General features: G+C 39.8%; 1 protein-coding gene across 1 annotated transcript; it reads left to right on the top strand.

Moving 5' to 3' along the window:
* Positions 1-9,120: 9,120 nt before the first annotated feature.
* Positions 9,121-21,107, top strand: LOC120031342 (cytotoxic and regulatory T-cell molecule-like). Its single transcript, XM_038977053.1, has 10 exons — positions 9,121-9,305; positions 11,875-12,012; positions 12,358-12,513; positions 12,694-12,813; positions 15,887-16,048; positions 16,600-16,794; positions 19,709-19,783; positions 19,920-20,072; positions 20,386-20,472; positions 20,651-21,107. The coding sequence occupies exons 1-10, from the start codon at positions 9,260-9,262 to the stop codon at positions 20,812-20,814; spliced, it is 1,296 nt and encodes a 431-aa protein (XP_038832981.1). The 5' UTR covers positions 9,121-9,259; the 3' UTR covers positions 20,815-21,107.
* Positions 21,108-22,408: the final 1,301 nt, after the last annotated feature.

Here is a 22,408-nt window from a genome sequence, read left to right as displayed (position 1 = left end):
CTAGCTAGCAAAGGCAAAGTAGCTAGCCTGCATAGCTAGCTACATGCCAATGATTTGTTTAGCATAACAACCATTGCAAATAGAAAAGCTAGAACGACCAGACCATTTGGCTTGGAACTTCAGAATCTCTGAACTAAAACAAATTTATTCGATATAACGTTTTTACTAAAAACACGTCGTTAATCTTTTCAATATGTTCAAAATCGTTTTAGAAAATAAATAAGGCCCTCGAACACGGGAATTATTGTGTGACAACTCCCTCCTAAGGGCTGTTTCCCAACCCTTGGTTTCGCCTCAGGCCTAAGAACAGCCAAGAGTCTAGATGACAATCCCCGGGTTCTCATGCATTCTTGCTTAATTATACAATGGGTGGGTCTAATCCTGGATGCTGATTAGTTTTATCCATGTTCCTGCTGGTGTCTATTCTACAAGTTAAGGCTATAAAGTTGAAATGCCTATTTACTGTTCCATCTCACTGCACAATCCATTGTCTCATCAGCCCAACCAGGCAAGTTATAAACTTGCTCTCCACTGTAAAACAAATATCTCCCCTTTCTTTTAGACTAGCATTTGGCTTTCAACAGCGGAAATTTGTATAAACCTGTCACGAGAATTTTTACTCTCAGTGATAATAACTAACAATCAATAAGCTTTGACCAATCCCCGAGGTTTGTAAGACCCTGGGTTTAATAATAATTAGGCAAAGACTCAGCTTATGCAAAAGGTCCGTAAAGTTTATTCACGAGAACGTTATAAAGTTCAAATACAAAGAACATGTCATTTTATAACTCCCTACTTACGCACATACCTACGCACAAACAGTAGATAGCCTACGCACACACATACACACGAACAGTAGGTGGGATGTATCCTTCCCCATAGTTCTCACCACTGTTTATCACTACCAAGCTGGCAATTCCATTCCCCCGAGATTAGAGGGACCTTGAAGGGACTCCCTTTCCTACCATAAGTTTCTCAGAGTTCTAGCCAGGTCAGGTCATACACAGTTTAATTGTTCTCTGTATTTTCTTAGTCACACACATATTTCTACTTGTCTCGAACCAAACCTTATTAGACTGAAGTTTATCATTCTAATTCCTTATACATGTTACAGAATCAAATAATTACTAATAGTTACGTTTGTCTAATTATTTATTCATTATATATGTTACATAATGTCATAATTACGTTTCAGGGTGGAATTGTTTAGTCATTACCTTTAAACATATAAATTCCCTTATCAATCCACCCCATGACTAAATAATACACACTGATACATCAATTGCCATATGGAATCATAAATGTTATACAAAAGCAAACAAAAGCAATACATGTATTTACATCAGATGCTCATCAATGACTGTTCTAGGCCTATATCCAATTATAACTCTTCTTATTAGGATTTTTATTATAATCTTCATTAAAGGAACAGTCTGTCTAAACATTGAAGATAGTCTCATCCAACATTGGCACAATATGGTTGAAAGTAACGGAGCCATCTACTAGGCCTGGAGGCCTGTATTCGTCATCCCACTGGTCGAAGCTCGGAATCGGTCCATATCTCAAATCTGTTGCGTCATCGATCTCTCTAGAGTTCTGGTGATTAAACCTCTCACACATGGGATCAAACAGCATCCACACAACACCAACACACTCATACAGGTGAATGCAGCCCACAACACAGTACTTACAACATTTTTCCATTTCCCAAACATACTATCGAGCCACCCTGTCAGGGAGGTATCCACCCCAAAGTTCTCCGCTAACTCGTTAGCCAATGTGGTTAAACCAGCCAGGGCCTTGGTCACTGATCCATCTGGAGCTGTGTTATTAGAAATAAACGTACAACAATGAACCCCAATCATTCGACATACCCCACCCTTTTCTGCCAATAATATATCGAGAGCCAGCCTATTTTGCCAGGTCATGAGGGAGGTGGCGGATAATTGGTCAGAGAACCCCTTTACTGCATTCCCGGTTTCATTCATGAATCTCTGTTGATTATAATAGATGTAATTAATCCAATCCACATTTTTATTTATTGTCAACCACCAAAAGAACGTAGTGGTGAAGCCTTCACCTAATTTGATTCATATCTTTGTATTCATCTGGACCTTCCCTGGGGATGCCAATAGCATCCATCTAGACAAGGCTACTCCCATCCTGGTCAAAACTCCTCCTGTACCTACTTTAGCCTCCTATAACTGGCCTCTGATGACTAACTCGAACTGGTTGGACCAATAACACCGGGGCGCAAGTTCCTAACCACCCTTTTGGTAGTGTCTATCGTATGCGTCCTTTGCTGGTACAAGCCCACCATACATCAGTTATAGGTGCTGTGAGGTTAAGAATTTTCTCCTGTACTTCCAAACCTAAGTCAGTCACATTAACTATTGCCTTACAGCCATTAAAATCACCTAAGTTATCGGTGCCCTTCTTGTATCTATAACACTGGTACTCATCAGGAGTTAAAGTGAACCGAGGTGGGTTGGCCGAGTACTTCAATCTGGCCAACCCAATCCCTGTACAGTTGTCTGCTTCCCCAGGAAATTGTTTAATGTTTACCTTAAACCCTACATCTTGACTCCTATTCTGTAAGTCACTCATCCTTGATGGTCAGTGTATTTATATAGTTTATCTTTTACTTCTTATCAATGACAACAGTGTCGTATAATTAGTACCAGAAGGTGGTGGATCTGGATGTATCAGAAATATTACCAAGACTATGATGCAGCTCAGAGTCCGTAATCTTCCCAGCCTCGGGGACCCCGATACCTGCAGATCTTTCAGACCTCTCCTAAGGGGACCCTCCAGTCCTCTCCATTCGGGACCCGCTGGACATCACCACATAAGTCACCCCCGATATCTCCCTTGACCTAGATGCCGTTCCCTTCCTCCCCTGTAGGGTCAGAGTTCCCTTCCTTTGTGGTAGGGTCAGAGTTCCCTTCCTTCCCGACAGCGTCAGAATTCCCTTCCTTCCCAGCGGGGTCAGAGTTCCCTGCCTTCCTCGTATGCCAAGTATGTCCTGACCCTCAAGTAGTTCTAGTGTATCCTGCCCCCGTGGTAGGTCTAGAGTTCCCTGCCTTCTGGTATGTCCAGCATATCCTGCACCCACAGTATGTCTAGAGTTTTCTCCCTTCCTGGAAGGTCCAGTCTATCCTGCCCTCTGGTAGACTCTCAGTTTCTGGCCGTACCCGGCCCTCAGGCTTAGACCCTAGTTACAGGTTCACATTGTTCCAACTTAGGTTCCCGGACTCCTACCACAGGGCTAGGCTGCCAGACCTGCGCCATTCTAGGTTTAAGTTTTCTATTCTGCCAGGCCCTAGGTATACTACCCAGGCCCCACAATCGCTTTGTTTGCAGGTATGCAGTCCCCTGCCCTGCTTGGATTGCAGCCCGCTGCTTTCGTTGGTATGCAATTGCCTAGCCTGACAGGTTAAGAGCCCCTTGCCCTGCTAGTTCTGACAGGACAACACTATAGTGGGCAGATCTTACTAGTGGGTAGGGCATATCCAGCCAATCGCTCAGACGAGCTCCAGGTAGCCGTTTTTGCAGTCCGGATTAGCGTTACACTCCTCGAAAGCGGCAGCTCTAGCCTTTAGCTCAGTACAGATGTTGCCTGTAATCCATGGGATCCATGGGATATGTACGTAAGGTCACTGTGGGGAAGACATCGTCGATGCACTTATTAATGAAGTCAGTGACTGATGTGGTAAACTCCTTGATAGCATCGGATGAATAATGGAACATATGCGAAACAGGCCTGTAGCTTAGCAACTGCTTCAACATATCACTTTTGTGTTGAGCGCGTCAATGGTACTTCCTGTTTGAGTTTTTGCTTGTAAGCAAAACACCAGTCTCAACGTCAACAGTGAAGAGGCGACTCCATGATGCTGGCCTTCTAGGCAGAGTTGCAAAGAAAAAGCCATATCTCATACTGGCCAATAAAATTAAAAGATTAAGATGGGCAAAAGAACACAGACACTAGACAGAGGAACTCTGCCTAGAAAACCAGCATCCCTGAGTCTCCTCTTCACTGTTGACATTGAGACTGGTGTTTTGCGGTTATTATTAGGATGTATGAGGCGTCTGTTTCTCAAACTAGACTTGTCAAATGTACTTGTCCTCTTGCTCAGTTGTGCACCGGGGCCTCCCACTCCTCTTTCTATTCTGGTTAGAGCCAGTTTGCGCTGTTCTGTGAAGGGAGTAGTACACAGCGTTGTACGAGATCTTCAGTTTCTTGACAATTTCTCGCATGGAAAAGCCTTCATTTCTCAGAACAAGAATAGACTGACGAGTTTCATTTTGAGCCTGTAATCGAACCCACAATTGCTAACGCTCTAGATACTCAACTAGTCTAAAGAAGGCCAGTTTTATTGCTTCTTTAATAAGCACAACAGTTTTCAGCTGTGCTAACATAATTGCAAAAGGGTTTTCCAATGATCAATTAGCCTTTTAAAATGATAAACTTGGATTAGTGTAAGGGGTGCGTACTGGCGGCAGAGAAGTCAGGCGCAGGAGAGCAAAAACTGTGTTACAACGGCACAGTTTAATAATAAAAATCACCGTAAACAGAACAATCAATACAATGGGTACAAAACCCATCGCATACCAGAATAACGTGCACAAGCACTTACAATAAACAATTCCGGACAAGGACATGGGGGGAACAGAGGGTTAAATACACAACATGTAATGATGGAATTGAAACCAGGTGTGTGGGAAGACAAGACAAAACAAATGGAAAGTGAAAAGTGGATCGATGATGGCTAGAAGACCGGCGACGCCAACCGCCGAACGCCGCCCGAACAAGGAGAGGAACCAACTTCTGCGGAAGTCATGACAATCAGCTAACACAACGTGCCAATGGAACACAGGAGTGATGGTTGCTGATAATGGGCCTTTGTACGCCTATGCAGATCTTCCATAAAAAATGTGCAGTTTCCAGCTACAATAGTCATTTACAACATTAACAATGTCTATACTGTATTTCTGATCAATTTGATGTTATTTTAATGGACAAAAAAATTAGCTTTTCTTTCAAAAACAAGGATATTTCTAAGTGACCCCAATCTTTTGAACGGTAGTGTATATATAGTAGAATTGGTCAGGAGCCTGTAAAACAACTTCTAATCATTGCAGCGCCATTCTCAAAATGCAGCTACTTTGCTGTTATTCTGGCTGCACTGTTTGATGTGACTGTGTTAGGCATAGTTGGCTAGCTAGCAAGCAAGGGATAAGAACATTGCCAGCCAGCATGGCAACGGAATATTTAGAACAAACTTCTAGGTCGTGTCCTTAGGTATAGAACAAAAAGACTTCACGACTGGGTCGCATCTCTGGCAACCTTACCAACAGAATGAATGACCAGCTGGCTTGGGTAGCAACCCTAGATTTGTGTTGGGACATTATCTTGTGGAAGGATGAAATAACATTTTAATTAAAATATGTCAATCATTATTTGAATACATTGGTAACCCATTGTACAAAAGTAACACTACCCCCCCCCCCCCCAATTTGAATTGATGAAATAGGTTGGTCAAAGGTTGACATGCAGAGCCACCAGTTTACATTAACTTGTCCAGTGATTTATTTTGTACGCGTATAGAAAGTTTGCATAGAAAATGCAGTGCGTTTCTATTGAAATGATAATGCCCTCGAATCCAGTGTTTGGAGGATATATTGGAACGGTTTTCTGGCCCTTGACTAACTAACAGCTGTGCCAATATATCCTCCGAACACTGGCTTCTTGGGCCTTATCACTAAAATGAAAACACACCGCAGTAGGATATTGTCGCATCTATTTTCTATGCAAACTTTCAAAACGTCTACAAAATATTGCTATATGGGTATGAATAAAAAAAGCAGACAATGAATATCCCTTTGAGCATGGTGAAGTTATTAATTAGACAAACAAAGAGGTGTAATGGGTTCGCACCGACGTCCTCGATGCACTTATTGATAAAGCCAGTGACTGATGTGGTGTACTCCTCAATGCCACCGGAAGAATCCTGGAACATATTCCAGTATGTGCTAGCAAAACAGTCCTGTAGCTTAGCATCTGCTTCATCTGACCACTTTTTTATTGACCGAGTCACTTGTGATTTCTGCTTTAGTTTTTGCTTGTAAGCAGGAATCAGGAAGTTATAATTATGGTCAGATTTGCCAAATGGAGGGCGAGGGAGAGCTTTGTATGTGTCTCTGTGTGTGGAGTAAAGGTGGTCTATAGTTTTTTCCCTCTGGTTGCACATTTAACATGCTGGTAGAAAATAGGTAAGAACGGATTTAAGTTTCCCTGCATTAAAGTCCCCGGCCACTATGCGCGCCGCCTCTGGTTTAGAGTTGTCCTGTTTGCTTATGACCGTATACAGCTCATTTAGTGCGGTCTTAGTGCCAGCATCGGTTTTTGGTGGTAAATAGACAGCTACGAAGAATATAGTTGAAAACTCTCTTGGTAAATAGTGTGGTCTACAGCTTAGCATGAGATACTCTACCTCAGGCGAGCTAAACCTCGAGACTTCCTCAGATATCGTGCACCAGCTGTTGCTTACAAATATACATAGACTGCTACCCCATGTCTTACCAGAGGCTACTGTTCTATCCTGCCGATACAGTGTATAACCCGCCAGCTGTATGTTATTCATGTTGTCGTTCAGCCACGACTCATAAAACATTACAGTTTTTAATGTCCCGTTGGTAGGATATACGTGCTTGTAGTTCGTTTATTTTATTATCCAATGATTGTACGTTGGCTAATAGGACTGATGGTAAAAGCAAATTCCCCACTTGCCACCGGATGCTTACAAGGCACCCTGACCTTCGTCCTCGATATCTCCGTCTCTTTCTCCTGTGAATGACGGAGATGAGGGCCTTGTTGGGTGTCTGGAGTAAATCCCTCTCATCTGACTCGTTAAAGAAAAAATGGTCTTTCAATACGAGGTGAGTAATCACTGTCCTGATTTCTAGAAGTTATTTTCGGTCATAAGAGACGGTGGCAGAAAAATTAAGAAAAAAATAAGTTACAAATAATGCGAAAAAACACACACAATAGCACAATTGGTTAGGAAACGGCAGTCATTCTCTCCGGCGCCATCTGTTCCATGTCTGAGGGCAACAGTGAGGGCTGTTACCTTCAAGTAGACTTTGGTTTTGCTGGGGTGTTGAGGATGGCGAATGGGCGTAATCATCTGCCTCTGGTTCCACAGAGCCAAAGGTTGCATGTTTGAATCCAGCAATAGAAAGTTGTTTTTGATATTTTAGTTTTAAGCCTATGCCAAACCTTAACCCTTACCTTAACCATTCAGACTTAATGCCTAACTTTAAGAATTCGGAGTTAATGCCTAAACTTAATATTAGAAAGATAGAGAAGTAACCAAATACTTTGAAATTTTACGTTTATTGGAACAACTTTGAAATTTTACGTTTAAAAAACATGGATGAAGACCTAATTCTGACATGATACAGAGCTTGTTGCGCATACTCCCTTAAAATACCTTTGCTTACCAAAGAGAAAAAAAGAGGCAATATTACTGTTTGTCCCTCTTGAGACGCCGTAGCCAGTTCTTCCTCAAAAAAAGTACAAATGTGTATAAGATAACTTTGTCATACATTTTTACCAAGGAGGTCTTAGTTGCGCACTTTTACATCTAACTAAGATGTTTGGTGTAGTATTTCTCATGCGAATTTTTTTTAATGAAAACTAGTCATCTGTTTTTGAACGACAACAAACACTTAATTGAGGAATCCCTGCTGTTGACCAATCACCGACGAAGGGGAGTAGACTTCGGCTACACGAATTTCGACAAGGCTCAACAAAAAATGCAATGTGGTCGAACAGCCCCCCCCAAAAAAATATGTCGAACACTAAAACGAACAAAATGTCACAATATATAAGCAAACTGTTTTGACTGGGAAGCATACGGTAAGCTTTAGTGGGGACCCACCAAAATCAGCCCTTAACGCAAACGCAGAGATGGGGCATGGATTTTGTCAGCAGTGATCATGGCACAATGTCTGTGTTTAAGAAAAATATCTGCTCACTGTTCTGCTGCTCTCCAAACGTGATCTTTTAACAAATCTTTATCACTGAAGTTTTATTGAAATATCACGTTTATGAGCAGCAAAACAGTGAGCGGACATTCCAATTTTATCTATGTATATGGGACATTCTTTAAGAAAACTCAGGTAATTTTTTGGGATGTGTGTAAAATCTCCTCCATGAACAACCTGGTATCAGAGCATTTCGTATTATTCTGTACTTAAATCCGGGACTCAACATTTAGTATATGTTACATTTTTATATGGTATATATTAATTTGTGGATGTCCATCACCCATTTTATATATGTTACGAATTACAATTAGTATTATTTTAATTTGCAAAACGTACAATATGTTACGAATTTCTAAAACCTAGCTAGCTGGCTAATGCTAACGTTAGCTAGCTGGTTAATGTTAGCTAGGCTAGGGGTTAAGTTTAGGAGTTAGGTTAAAGGGTTAGCTAAAAGGGAAAGGGTTAGCTAAAATGGTTAGGAAAAGAGTTAGCTAACATGCTAAGTAGTTGCAAAGTAGTTAAAAAGTTGTAAGTAGTTGAAAAGTTGCTAATTGGATAAAATGCTAAAGTAGTGTGTGATGAGATTTGAACTCACAACCTTTGGAATACTAGACATTCGTGTTATACACCCACCCATCCATCCTGACAAACCAGCCTAAAGTAACCGTCTGTCTTATGTAACCATACCAAACATAACATATCATACTAATTTGAGTGTCCAGGATTTACTTTTACTATGTTATGTCTACTCTGAGGCCAGGCTTACTATTGCTATTATCCATTACTTTATGCCATTTAATTTAGTAAATAAGAATTTGTTCAACTGCTTGCCTAGTTAAATAAAGGTTAAATAAAAGTAAATACAAAATAAAATAATACAACGTTTCAACAGGGTACAACATTGGTGCATGGTGATGTCTTTCAAGTGAGATGTCATATTGAAAAGGAAATAGACATTCCTAAAATGTGTCAATTCATGATCCAATCAACATTGTATTATTTTTCTTCCCATGATATCAACAACCTATAGATATATGACCCGGGATGCCCTCGAAACTAAATGTATTCAGTGTTGCGTGGAAACCCCATGAATTGTGCTGTGATGTCACGGAAGGCCCCTTACTGTAGCCAGTGTAGTGTATGTAGCATATAAAGACACGAGAGGAAGTGGCTCTGAGAGTCCACATCTGAATCTGACAGAGTCAAGATGGCACTAAAGCTGCAGCTTTGCTTCCTAGTCTTGTTTGTAAGGGGTGAGTAGGCTACTTCTCTGAAAGTAATTGTTTCTGAGACAATGAAGTACAAAGTACCCAGGCAGGGTACATGTATACAATACAGCTTGACAGAGTTATATGCCTGATCTGTTTTGTTCACAACTTTGAAATGACATTCAATGTTTTTGTTGTAAGATATCACAAATCAATGTTTGCTGTATTCGTATTTGTATATATGTTTTATACGTTTCCTTACTAATTCTTTACATCTGTGTGTCAGATCAATTAGAATGGAACTGCTTTTTTCTTGACTGATGCTGTGATGCATTTACAAGGGGGCCCGAAATGATTGACACCCTTGCTATACTGAGCTATATTGTATGCTCAATGGGTTTCAAGTCCGGAGACTGAGATGGCCACTGTAAAATGTTGATTTTGTGGCCAATTAACCATTTCTTTGTGTTTTTTGATGAGTGCTTGGGGGTTATTGTGTTGCTGGAAGATCCACTTTTGGCCAAGTTTCATCTTCCTGGCAAAGGCAACCAGGTTTTTGGCTAAAATGTACTGGTACTTGGTAAAGTTAATAAGAACAGCACTTTGCCGTGGTATATTGGCTATATACCACACCCCTCCGGGCCTTATGGCTAAAATAACCATCTTGTAACCAGACTGAAAGTTGTGACAACACAAAAATAATAGACATGATCAAATGCTCTGAGGATTGTATCACAATGAAAATGTGTACTTATTGCTTTGTTGTGGTCTTGTTTAAATATGTTTGGCGGCTGACATTGAAATGATTGTCTTTGAATGACTAGACAAATGCTATCAATTTGAAAACCATCCTATATGATTAAAAAGTCACCAAATTGTGACTTTTTAATCATATAGGATGGTTTTCAAATTGATAGCATTTGTCTAGTCATTCAGTTTATTCAGAATTGCCAAAAAGGAAGACTCAGCATACTGCAATACATGCTCTAAGAGTGTTTATTATCACAACGTTTCAACCATTAGGTGGTCATCAGCTCTCATTTGGATTCAAATACCTAATTAAATAATTCACCTTGAATTCAATCATTGCAGACAGGTCTAAAAATCATTATGGTTAATTATAAAATACACTAATTCCATGGACCCCCATAGACCACCCACATGGAATTTATTTTGTTCAGTCGGTGCTATATACAGCATGACCCTATCATAAGGGGATATTCTGCTAGCCCACACAATGTATGAAAACAGTTAACCTTTAAAACATTACAAGCCCACCAACAACATCGGTGTAAATTTGCCCCCACAGTTAATTTTTCCAAATAAAGTAGGCCTATCACTAGTCATCATACCAGTAGCATAGGAAAAAGGAACACATGACGCTCACACAGACAGTGTGAAGAAAACCACAAACCCCTTGCTTTCTCTTTTACACCCCTCATGTTTTCGGTGACTGTCCACACTATATTTGATTTCCTGTCAGTCGCAGTAGAGAAGGTTGGCTGCATAATCTGTAGGTGTACGTGCAGCGGAAATGCACCCCCCTCATGTTGTTGTTTGTCACACCTCCCATAACCTCAAGCCTGACAATGGTAGCTCGACCTCCTTCAGTTTCCCCTGTAGCCCCCAGTGGTAGAGTCTGAGACCAGGGGAAGACCGAGAAGTAGGACAGTGTTGTGAGTCAGAGCTATGAGAAATGAAGGGTCTGACTCAGGTCTTATCCAGTTCATTTACACTGCCCACTTATTCATCTGTCTACGACCCCTAAATCTTCTCTTTATGATTGCTTTTCAATACACTCCATCCATGATCATATTATGTTCATGGCATACTGTGCATGTGTAAGAAAGAGGAAAGGGCTGTTGAAAGGTAAGGTGAACTTGAAATCATGTGTGGTGGTTAATTTTAGTATTATCAAATGAGGAGAGACAAACTTATCACACAAGTCAGAGTTATACTTAAACTAAATCTTTATTCACATATTTATAAGGAAAGCATGTCACACTACACCCACAAGTGAATGATGTGAGTGCTCTACAATAACGATGGCTGGTCGACAAATCACTCTTAGATGATTCATTGAGAGCCCCGACACAAAGAATACAACACCTTTTTATAGCAAAGATACACCCCCTTAGTCTACATGACAAACAAAAGATGTGTGGAATGGGTCACAAGGTTGGGATTCCTATGAAAGATACTAATAATTCACAGCAGACAGTATCTGCTGTTAAGACTGTTCTCATTGTGTAGAAACCAGGGCCTGGCTCCCAAAACAAGGTTCCTCTCATAATTATCCATACTGGAGTCATCTCTACCCTGGTACCTCCCAGCACACAAACACCAACTCATGCTATGGAATGCGGCCTTGTTAGGTTTATCACCTAACGTATTGTATATCTTCTGTCAGCGTTAAGCCCCCAGAGGCCCAATCTGTTCACACAGACACAATAGAGTTCTAAGAACCCCCTATTCAGTTGCATAAAACAACCATTTGATGCAATAACAGTATTTATAACATAATCTTGTAATTTTGCTCTCACACATGTTGGAACCTTCCATCATGTCAATCAAAGTATGTCCTATACTAAATCATTGGTATTTGCCATTGCAGGATCCATTGCAGTGCAACATTTGACCGTGATGGAGGGTGAGACACTAACCATGAAGTGTCACATTAGAAATGCCAAAGGGAGCCACGTGGAATGGAAGAATCCTGATGGGCATGTTATGTTTTTTAATAACCAGAAGGGTGAGGATCTTATAATACCACCTATAGATATTTATTATGATGTATTTTATATACTAAAACAAAGCAGTATCTTAATTTGAAAGTACACTGGATGCCCAGTAAATGAGCCATACAGTATTTTATTAATGTCGACAGCTGATTCAAATCAAAATAAAATTGTATTTGTCACGTGTTGAATACAACGGGTGTAGACTTTACTATGAAATGCTGTCTAGAATGATAATAGTTGTACATGATACAAGTAAAAATGTTTGTTCCTACTCATATTGTAACATCTTTGTTCGGATCTAAAGTAGTTGAGTTATATTGTGACATGCCTCCTCTCTCCCCCATCTTCACTAACAGCCCTGAAGGACAAGCGCTACAAGATAATAAACTTGTCTGACTCCGTTTTTTCAGTCAGTGTGTCTGATGTCACCTTCAAAGATGGAGGCCTCTACACATGTTTACATTACATTCACAAAGTGCCTGTAGTGAAGTTGGTTAATGTGACAGTTTTGGGTAAGTGTAACATATTGTAATAGCACTGTTTTATAGGGATTAAGAAAGCACACAGCCTTCCCCTTAATTTAGTAGAATATTCATATTGGCACAGGAGGTAGAGTGCTTGGCTTATTCCCACTTCCAACTAATTATGTTGGAACCAAAAATCATAACATCACTCTTTTTGTCATTGTCAAGGTAAGCCAAAATTGGAGATAACAGAACACAATGGAAAGACTGCCATAAAATGTTCTGCAGTGGGAAATGGCCATCCTCCCAAAATCTCATGGCTGTTGGAGAGTGGGTTAGAAATGTATGGTAAGTGTCCTTCATTCTAGATTTATTTCATAGATTTTATGACGCCAAAATGACAAAGGATTATGTTACGAGACCACCTAGCTAGCATACTGATTTTGATACACTCGCTAATTCTGGGGCCCTAGGCCTAGCTAAAGGGTCTGTAGGTCTGTAACCTGATTTGATGTGTGCATTAATGTGAAAAGGTGTTGAATGCATGTGCTCCAGGACTTAACTTAAAGTTCAGGGCCAGCTCTGTCTTGACTCCTTGGTCGGCCAGCCCAAGTCATTTATGTAAACAAAAACGGTGCATGACCAACAAATAATAGTATACACAAAAAAGAAAACAAAAACACAGTGTTGGATTAGAAAGTAAAAGTGCAATATGTGCCATGTAAAAAAGCTAATGTCTAAGTTCCTTGCTCAGAACATGAGAACATATGAAAGCTGGTGGTTCCTTTTAACATGAGTCTTCAATATTCCCAGTTAAGATGTTTTAGGTTGTAGTTATTATAGGAATTATAGGACTATTTCTCTCTATACCATTTGTATATCATATACCTTTGACTATTGGATGATTGCCAACCTAATCTCGGGAGTTGATAGGCTTGAAGTCATAAACAGTGCTGTGCTTCAAGCATTGCAAAGAGCTGCTGGCAGACGCAGGAAAGTGCTGTTTGGATGAATGCTTACGAGCCTGCTGCTGCCTACCACCGCTCAGTCAGACTGCTCTATCAAATATAAAATCATATAATTAAGTCTAATATAATAAACACACAGAAATACGAGCCTTAGGTCATTAATATAGTAAAATCCGGAAACTATAATTTTGAAAACAAAGCGTTTATTCTTTCAGTGAAATACGGAGTCGTTACGTATTTTATCGAACGGGTGGCAACCCTAAGTCTAAATATTGCTGTTACATTGCACAACCTTCAAGCGAACAGGTAGCCTAGTGGTTAGAGTGTTGGACTAGTAACTGAAAGGTTGCAAGATTGAATCCCCAAGCTGACAAGGTAAAAATCTGTCGTTCTGCCCCTGAACAAGGCAGTTAACCCACTGTTCCTAGGTCGTCATTGAAAATAATATTTTGTTCTTATTAACTGACTTGCCTAGTTAAATAAAGGTAAACATATTTTTTTTATGTCATAATTATGTAAAATTCTGGCTAATTAATTAGGGTCTTTGTTAGGAAGAAATGGTCTTCACACAGTTCGCAGCGAGCCAGGCGGCCCAAACTGCTGCATATACCCTGACACTGCTTGCACTGAACGCAAGAGAAGTGACACAATTTCCCTCGTTAATATTGCCTGCTAACAATAATTTCTTTTAACTAAATATGCAGGTTTAAAAATATATAGTTGTGTGATGATTTCAAGAAAGGCATTGATGTTTATGGTTAGGTACATTGGTGCAGCAATTGTGCTTTTTTCGTGAATGCGCTTTTGTTAAATCATCACCCATTTGGCGAAGTAGGCTGTGATTCGATGATAAATTAACAGGCACCACATTGATTATATGCAACACAGGACAAGCTAGTTAAACAAGTAATATCAACAATGTGTAGTTAACTAGTGATTATGTTAAGATTGATTGTTTTTTATCAGATAAGATTAATTCTAGCTAGCAATTTACCTTGGCTCCTTGCTGCACTCGCGTAACAGATGGTCAACCTGCCACGCAGTCTGAAGTCAAATCACGCACCCCCAAGTACTTCTCTGCATCTGCCACCACAACATCTATTTTCTGTGACTTACGTTCCATCTCTGCGGTACAGTTGATAACCATTGCTATGAACGCTAAGAAGCCAACCTTACTGAAACATAGATCACTCATTGGCCTATCCCTTGTCTTTATCATCACCATGTCCATCAATGCAAAGCTCGGGCTCCGAGCTCCTTACAACCCCTTCCATTTTTCCTCCAGAACTGGCATCCGGCTCACTCTGTTTGATCTTGACACAAATCTTCCTCGACATACCCTCTCCCTTGTTATTGCTAGCTTCAACAGATAGAAACCCATCCTCTGCCTCCCTCAGCTTTTTCAACCTCCTCTCTTTCCCTCCAATCCTCCTCCCTTAACCAATTACCGACTTCTGAAAATATTCAACTTTTCCAATCCGAAACCTCTTTTTAGCTTACTCGAGAGACCTGCTAAGCCCTGTACTCCCTCCACTTTAAACTCGAACTAATCGCCAGTTCATAAAAAATCTATGCAGCTATCAAATTGTTTAGAATCGATTGCCACACCTTTGCACAACCAACACTTAACAAGACTTCATGTCAGAGCACACCCCCTGACCCAGTTGCTACTGCTACCTGGGGATGGAGTGTGGAAGGGGTAGTGTAGTGTCTAATTGTGCTCCAAAGAACTAAACTACCTAACCTATTCCATAACAATTAGGAAAAGTGAAGAGTCAAACTGAATTGTGTAGTCCTATATTAGTATTGTGGCGATCCTAGCTATATGAGTCACGTTTCCCTACATTGGTGTCAGAAGTGCATTGACGGCTGTGAGGCTATCGGAACGCACGGCCAGGAGTATGAAAGGTTAGCGGTAGGTTGAAGCACAGAAATGTGCCTTTCCGTTCGGAGGGGGCAGTGTCGCAATCTTTGCTATATGAGCCACATTACAATTTCCCACCAAGTGGATTAACCATGTTGGCACGATGTGTAGGGTGTTTGCCTTTCATGCCACTAACCTGGGTTCGCTTCCCTACCCTGTCATTCACTACCGTATTTGACAAATAATAACAGCCATTGTCGTGGCTTGCGGGAATTATAAATATAAGACAAGTGAAAAATATAATAGGAAACAACTTGGAGTAGGAGACTGAGAATTTTGTGATGTGATATTTAAAAAATAAAATTAAAAAAAGGAAATGCCTTAAAATGGTTTAGACTTCCCCTGCGAAACCAAATCCCACACACATTCCCCTTTATCTCTTCCAAAATAAAGGGAAGTGAAATTTCTGTATTTTCCCTGTAAAGTGCAGGTCAGCTATTATACGGATGATGGTTGTTGACGTTCTTTTACATATTCAATTTTTACACTTTCAGTCAAAAGTTAATTGAACCTTTCTGCTGTTATTTAGCTCAGCCTCAGTCCCAGTATCTGTTGGACAAAAACACATATTCCTCCCTGGATATCTTGTATGTTCAGTCCTACAAGAGGAGAGTCACGTTGAAATGCATTGTTCGCCATCCAGCCTTACACAATTCATCCCTGATGAATTTTGTGAAAATTGGACAGAATCGTAAGTACTACGTTTATTGTTCACTCTTTTGACCTTTGATTTGATTAGTTGTCGAGATGGCATCCACACTATGGGAGGTTGAATTTATAAGGGTATGATCAATGACAATACATAAAGCGCAGATTACCTCCTTGAGAGTAAACTGGAAATATCCAACAAAGAATTTTAAAAAGCAAGTCTACCTTATTTTTAAATGTAGTTCTGTTTGCAATGGTCTATTTGAGGAACATTGAAATGAAAGTGTTTACTTTTGTGGTTTCAGTGCACAGTTACACTGTTGGTACTTTCCTCACTTTAAAATATGCCATGAGAACGCCACACTAGGGTATCTTGATCACACAAACATCATAATGTGATTTACTCTCTCTGTAGGGAGGAATACACTGACATCCCAATTTCACATTTCTACAAAAATTCAGTTTTTTGAACTGCACTATAACTATATATACAAGCACTTCATAATAGTGACCAAAAGTCTTAGCAAGATACAATTGTCATTTGTGAACATGGTTTGAATTGTACAGCAACTGAAATTCCCTTTTATCTTATAGCCACTGAGGAATCACACTCCACTACGAGAGCCTCTCATTTGCTCAGTACAGGTCTAACAGAGGTACCAACAACAACAGTCTCCCATTGGCATAGTACACAGGTATCATCAGAAACACAAACAGCTACAGCCTTAGATTGGCCAAATACAGAGGGATCACCAGCATCAACCCCTGACTTACAGCTCAGCACTCACAGTAAGTAAAAAATATTAATATTCATTATTAAAAACAAACTATACGACTTCCTGATCGTTTTGACATGACAAGACTGATAATGCATATACGGAAGAACAGAACAGCCATGGTGCCTTGAGGTTGAATCTACACATCTTTTGTGAATTGGTTTTCACCATGTTTTGTGAACACTGGTTAGATGCAAAACCACAGCACTTGGTTCTCATACCACCAAGTCTATTTCCTGAAACGGGAGTCAATAGCAATATTAACAATATATAGTCGGTTCGGAAAGTATTCAAACTTCTTCCATATTTTGTTATGTTATATCCCTATTCTAAAATTGATTAAACCATTTTTTCCCCCTCATCAATGTCATAATGACAAAGCAAAAAAAGGTTATAAGAAATTGTTGCTAATTTATACAAAATCAACTGATATTATATTTACATGCAGTACCAGTCAAAAGTTTGGACGTAGCTTCTTATTCCAGGGTTTTTCTTTATTTTTACTATTTACTACATTGTAGAATAATAGTGAAGACATCAAAACTATGATATAACACATATGGAATCATGTAGTAACCAAAAAAGTGTTTTTAACAAATCAAAATATATTTTATATCTTAGATTCTTCAAAGTAGCCACCCTTTGCCTTGATGACAGCTCTTGGCATTCTATCAACCAGCTTCATGAGCGGCAGCAGGTAGCCTAGTGGTTAGAGCTTTGGGCCATTTACCGAAAGGTTGCTAGATCAAATCCCCGAGCTGACAAGGTAAAAACCTGTCGTTCTGCCCCTGAACAAGGCCGTAAAACCACTTTTCCTAGGCCGTCATTGTAAATAAGAATTTGTTCTTAACTGACTTGCCTAGTTAAATAAAGGTTAAAAAAAAAAGAGATAGTCACCTGGAACGCATTTCATTTAACAGTTGTGCCTTGTTAAAAGTTAATTTGTGGAATTTCTTTCCATCTTAATGCGTTTGAGCCAATCAGTAGGGGTGGTATACAGAATATAGAATACCAAGTCCATATTATGGCAAGAACAGCTCAAATAAGCAAAGATAAACGACAGTCCATCATTACTTTAAAACATGAAGGTCAGTCAATCCAGAAAATGTCAAGAACTTTGAAAGTTTCTTCAAGTGCAGCCGCAAAAACCATCAAGCGTTATGATGAAACTGGCTCTCATGAGGACCGCCATTCGCCATTGGCAAGGAAAACCCAGAGTTACCTCTGCTGCAGAGGATAAGTTCATTAGAGTTACCAGCATCAGATTGCAGGCCAAATAAATGCTTCACAAAGTTCAAGTAACGGACACATCTGAACATACACTGTTCAGAGGAGACTTCATGAATCAGGCTTTCATGGTCAAATTCCTGCAAAGAAACCACTACTAAAGGACACCAATATGAAGAAGAGACTTGCTTGGGCCAAGAAACACGAGCAATGGACATTGGTGGAAATCTGTCCTTTGGCCTGATGAAGGTTCTCCCATCTCCACAGAGGAATTCTAGAGCTCTGTCAAAGTGACCATCGGGTTCTTGGTCACCTCCCTGACCAAGGCCCTTCTCGCCCGATTGCTCAGTTTGGCTGGGCGGCCAGCTCTAGAAAGAGTCTTGGTGGTAACAAACTTCTTCCATTTAAGAATGGTGGAGGCCACTGTGTTCTTGGGGACTTTGAATTCTGCAAAAAAAGTTTGGTACACCTCCCCAGATCTGTGCCTCGACAAAATCCTGTCTCAGAGCTCTACGGACAATTCCTTCGACCTCATGGCTTGGTTTTTGCTCTGACGTGCACTGTCAACTGTGGGACCTTATATAGGCAGGTGTGTGCCTTTCCAAATAATGTCCAATCAATTGAATTTACCACAGGTGGACTCCAATCAAGTTGTAGAAACATCTCAAGGATGATCAATGGAAAAAGGATGCACCTGAGCTCAATTTCAAGTCTCATAACAAAGGGTCTTATGTATATTACCTTATACTTATGTAAATAAGGTAATTCTGTTTTGACAGATTTCATACATTTGAAAAAATTTATAAAAACCTGTTTTCACTTGGTCATTATGGGGTATTGTGTTTAGATAGATGAGAGGAAAAAAATATTTTAATCAATTTTAGAACAAGGCTTTAATGTAACAAAATGTGGAATAAGTCAAGGGGTCTGAATACTTTCCGAATGCACTGTATGTCCTCAATAGTAAATCTCAGTAAAAGTTTCAGGCAGAACTTCGGCTTGTGCTTTTATTTGTAGTTAATTTAAGGTACCGGTAATTTGTAAATTGTTGATATACATATTGACTTGAATTATTACATTTTCATCTGTGGTACAATCAGTGAGTGAAAATGACATACACTGTAATGGGGCGGCATGTAAAATGTACAATAAATGATTTTTTTCATTCAGGTCAGCCAGTGTTCGAAGCTACAGGGTACACACTTGCTAATGACAGCAGTGGCAGCAGCAACACTGCTGCTAAGAACAGGACTAATCATAGCTAGCATTGTATGGGAAGAAATTTAAGTATCCTCGCCAGCTAGGCTTAATAGTTACTCAGTAGGCTGCTTCTCCACCTAGTGGTGACTCTCCATCACTACAGATGAGCCTCATACCAGCATCCAATAGTATTTTATTACATTTTTACATTTTACATTTTAGTCATTTAGCAGACGCTCTTATCCAGAGCGACTTACAGTAGAGTGCATACATTTTACATACTGAGACAAGGATATCCCTACCGGCCAAACCCTCCCTAACCCGGAAGACGCTATGCCAATTGTGCGTCGCCCCACGTTATTAGTTCCAATTCAATTGAATTCAATCCAATTCAATTGAATCACTATCATTTTATCCACAAATACACTCCATATCCTCCCGAATAATGTGACTGTACTGTCTAGATCAGCTGTCATTCATTCCCCTGCAATTCCCTGTAGATTGGTCGTCAGTGTCCCAGACAACAGAGAACACACCTCATAATGGCACAGGACACAACTCCAGCAATGCTAAAGGTAAGACAGTCTTAATATTTTTCTAAGTGCATACAGATCCGGTTAAGTGAGTCATGTTCAGGTGCTGTATAAGCCAGACATGGATGTAAGGCTACAGTACAAGAGGCTAAAGTTGCACTGATGGTCTCATTCACAGGAAGCTTCGTCAATGATACGGAGACGCAGAAAGGAACTGGAGGAAGTGCGCTGTTGCTTATCTTCCTTGTGACATGCCTCATCCTTGGTCTGCTTGTGGTTGTTTCGCTCTTCGTGATCAAGCTGAGGAGGGCTCACATACTCTGGAAGAAAGGTAACCAGAGACCAGGACACCTCTCACTGTTTAGGATCTTCTCATGACTTGACATGTTTGGTCATCTTTACCTATCATCTTTGGTTTATGGCAGGTGTGCACAACTCTAGTCCTCAACTGGAATTTTGCTCCTGTTGGTTGTCCTTTCTCCCTGGCACTTGGATCAGTTGATATTAACCAAACACATAGACCTTCTGCCCTCAAGGACTTGAGTTGTGCGCCCTGATTTATGGCTTATATGTATGCCTGCCACTAAATCTTAAACTTTTAACAAGTAATTATTCTGAAATTATCATAGTTTTGATCATTACAGAAAATGAAGACTCGGATCAATCTGTGGAAAGCAACAGATCAAAATCAAGCAATGAAGAGAAACAATCTCGAGGAAGAAGGGGCAACGGTAATAATTTACATCCTACAATGTGTGATTTCTTGGACATGCCATATAAAATAAAGACTGCAGCCAATGAAACAACACAATGACAAAAAAAGCCCAATTATAAGGCCTATGTCTAATACGTGCTCAAATGGTAGGACATTTTATATGTTCCACATGGTAAAAATGCCTGTTTTTCTAGGACTCTTTAACATCAGATTCACAAAGTATGTCATTGAGGAACCCATGGCAACAGAGACGATGACAACAACAAACACCAAAACAGAAGAGGATCCTGAAATTCAAGTCATCCCACAGACAAATGGAGCAACCCAAAGCACTCAGATCAAGGAGAGGGAACTGTAACATTTTCCAGTGTTATCATATAGAGAATTTACATTGAATCATAAAAGTCATCATAAGCACAAAGATGTTACACCATATTTTGGGATGGAATATTGTTTTAAAACATGCACTTTGATATGGTGGATTATTCTGTGTGTACACAGGCTCATAAGCTGCTATGTATCATTTCATTGTTTTATCAAAGTTTATTTTTATACTGAAAAACAATGAAGAATATACAACATAAGGATATGGATTTCTCTCTGTAAATATTGTATAAAAGTGTGTAAATACAATACAATCTTATCACAAACTGTCTTTGTTTTGGTGATTTCTCTATTGGGCCACATTGCTTTAAATAACAAATACCATCAACTGCCTCCTGCCAGTTGAATGCTCGGCTAGAACAAAACATGCACCCTCCTGGGGGTCTCCTAAAATGAGTTTAAGAGAAATACTGTTGTAAACTACCGAGGGAAACCGTTTTGTACTTCACAAATACATTGACTGGAAAATGGTGTGCTACACTGTGGTATGTGTAACAAATAGTCAACACAAGCTGTTTCAACTGTTTGCAACTGATCCATTTCATGCAAAATCAAAGATTGTTGTATTTATTGTATTGACCCCACAATAGTATATGCATTGGTTGAAGCTCAATGTTAAATTCAAATCTCCCTACTATCATAACTAAGTCAATTTGACACCAATGTCGATGACAATGTGCAAATCAACTTGATCAGAGGTACACAACACTCCCCTTTCTCTTGTCATGAGCTATCCAGCCGTTACTGAGAACCAAATACCAGATTTTAACAGGGTCGTTAGCATTAGGAAGAATATACAATTTCTTGCCCCGACCTAGCTCAATATCTAGGCGTTGGATAAAAACAAGACTACAGCGTCCATAAAGTGACCATTAGAATTGCCACCTTTCGGGCTGAATAAGTTTGTAATGGCAACAGTTTTTATTACATTTATAATTTATAGCTCTCACGTGCTCATTCTGTCCATTGAGAACCAATGATGTGCTACCTATTTGTAGCATTTCTGACAATGTTGACATATTTTCAGCTGAATCCTAAGAGTTCTAAAACCAGAGCAACAGCACTAGTAGCTAGCTAACACCAGTCAGATGAGGCAAGCTACAAGCAAAGGAAGCTAGCTATATTTTGCTATGGAAAGTTTAGTAACACTTCATTTTAAGGGGTCATTAGTTTCAGTAATTATACAATTATTTATAAAACATGTCATATAGCAAATATGTATTACATTATAGCAACCGATAGACACAATCATATAGCCAGGGCTAAACAATTAATAAGATTGTCATAATTTGTCTACCACAAATGATTGCCAAGAAAGAAAAAAAGTGTTGTAGGTCAAAAACATCCGCAAAGGCGAGAAAGTAAGATTTAGTCCAATATTGGGCTAGCTAGCCTAGTGTTGGCTAGACAGCTAACTGTAGCGCTGGCTAGCTAGCATTATTGTTGGGCCTACCATCTAGGCTAGCTAGTTACTGTCTACAGAATATACTTTCCATGCAATCTGTTTTTTGGGGGAGATTAGCTAGCAAGTTTTTTTTAACCTTGACTAGCTAATGGTGGCAAATATG

The sequence above is a fragment of the Salvelinus namaycush genome, chromosome 3 (assembly GCF_016432855.1).
Source record: "Salvelinus namaycush isolate Seneca chromosome 3, SaNama_1.0, whole genome shotgun sequence".
Classification (NCBI taxonomy): Eukaryota; Metazoa; Chordata; class Actinopteri; order Salmoniformes; family Salmonidae; genus Salvelinus; species Salvelinus namaycush.
This window is presented reverse-complemented; position numbering and strand designations above follow the sequence as displayed.

Bases quoted from the DNA above. Each gene is read 5' to 3' on its own strand.
- LOC120031342 (XM_038977053.1), top strand. From the start codon at position 9,260: ATGGCACTAAAGCTGCAGCTTTGCTTCCTAGTCTTGTTTGTAAGGG. The intron at 12,514-12,693 runs GTAAGTGTAACA...GTCATTGTCAAG, and splicing joins GGTTAATGTGACAGTTTTGG to GTAAGCCAAAATTGGAGATA. The intron at 16,795-19,708 runs GTAAGTAAAAAA...AATTCCCTGTAG, and splicing joins CTTACAGCTCAGCACTCACA to ATTGGTCGTCAGTGTCCCAG.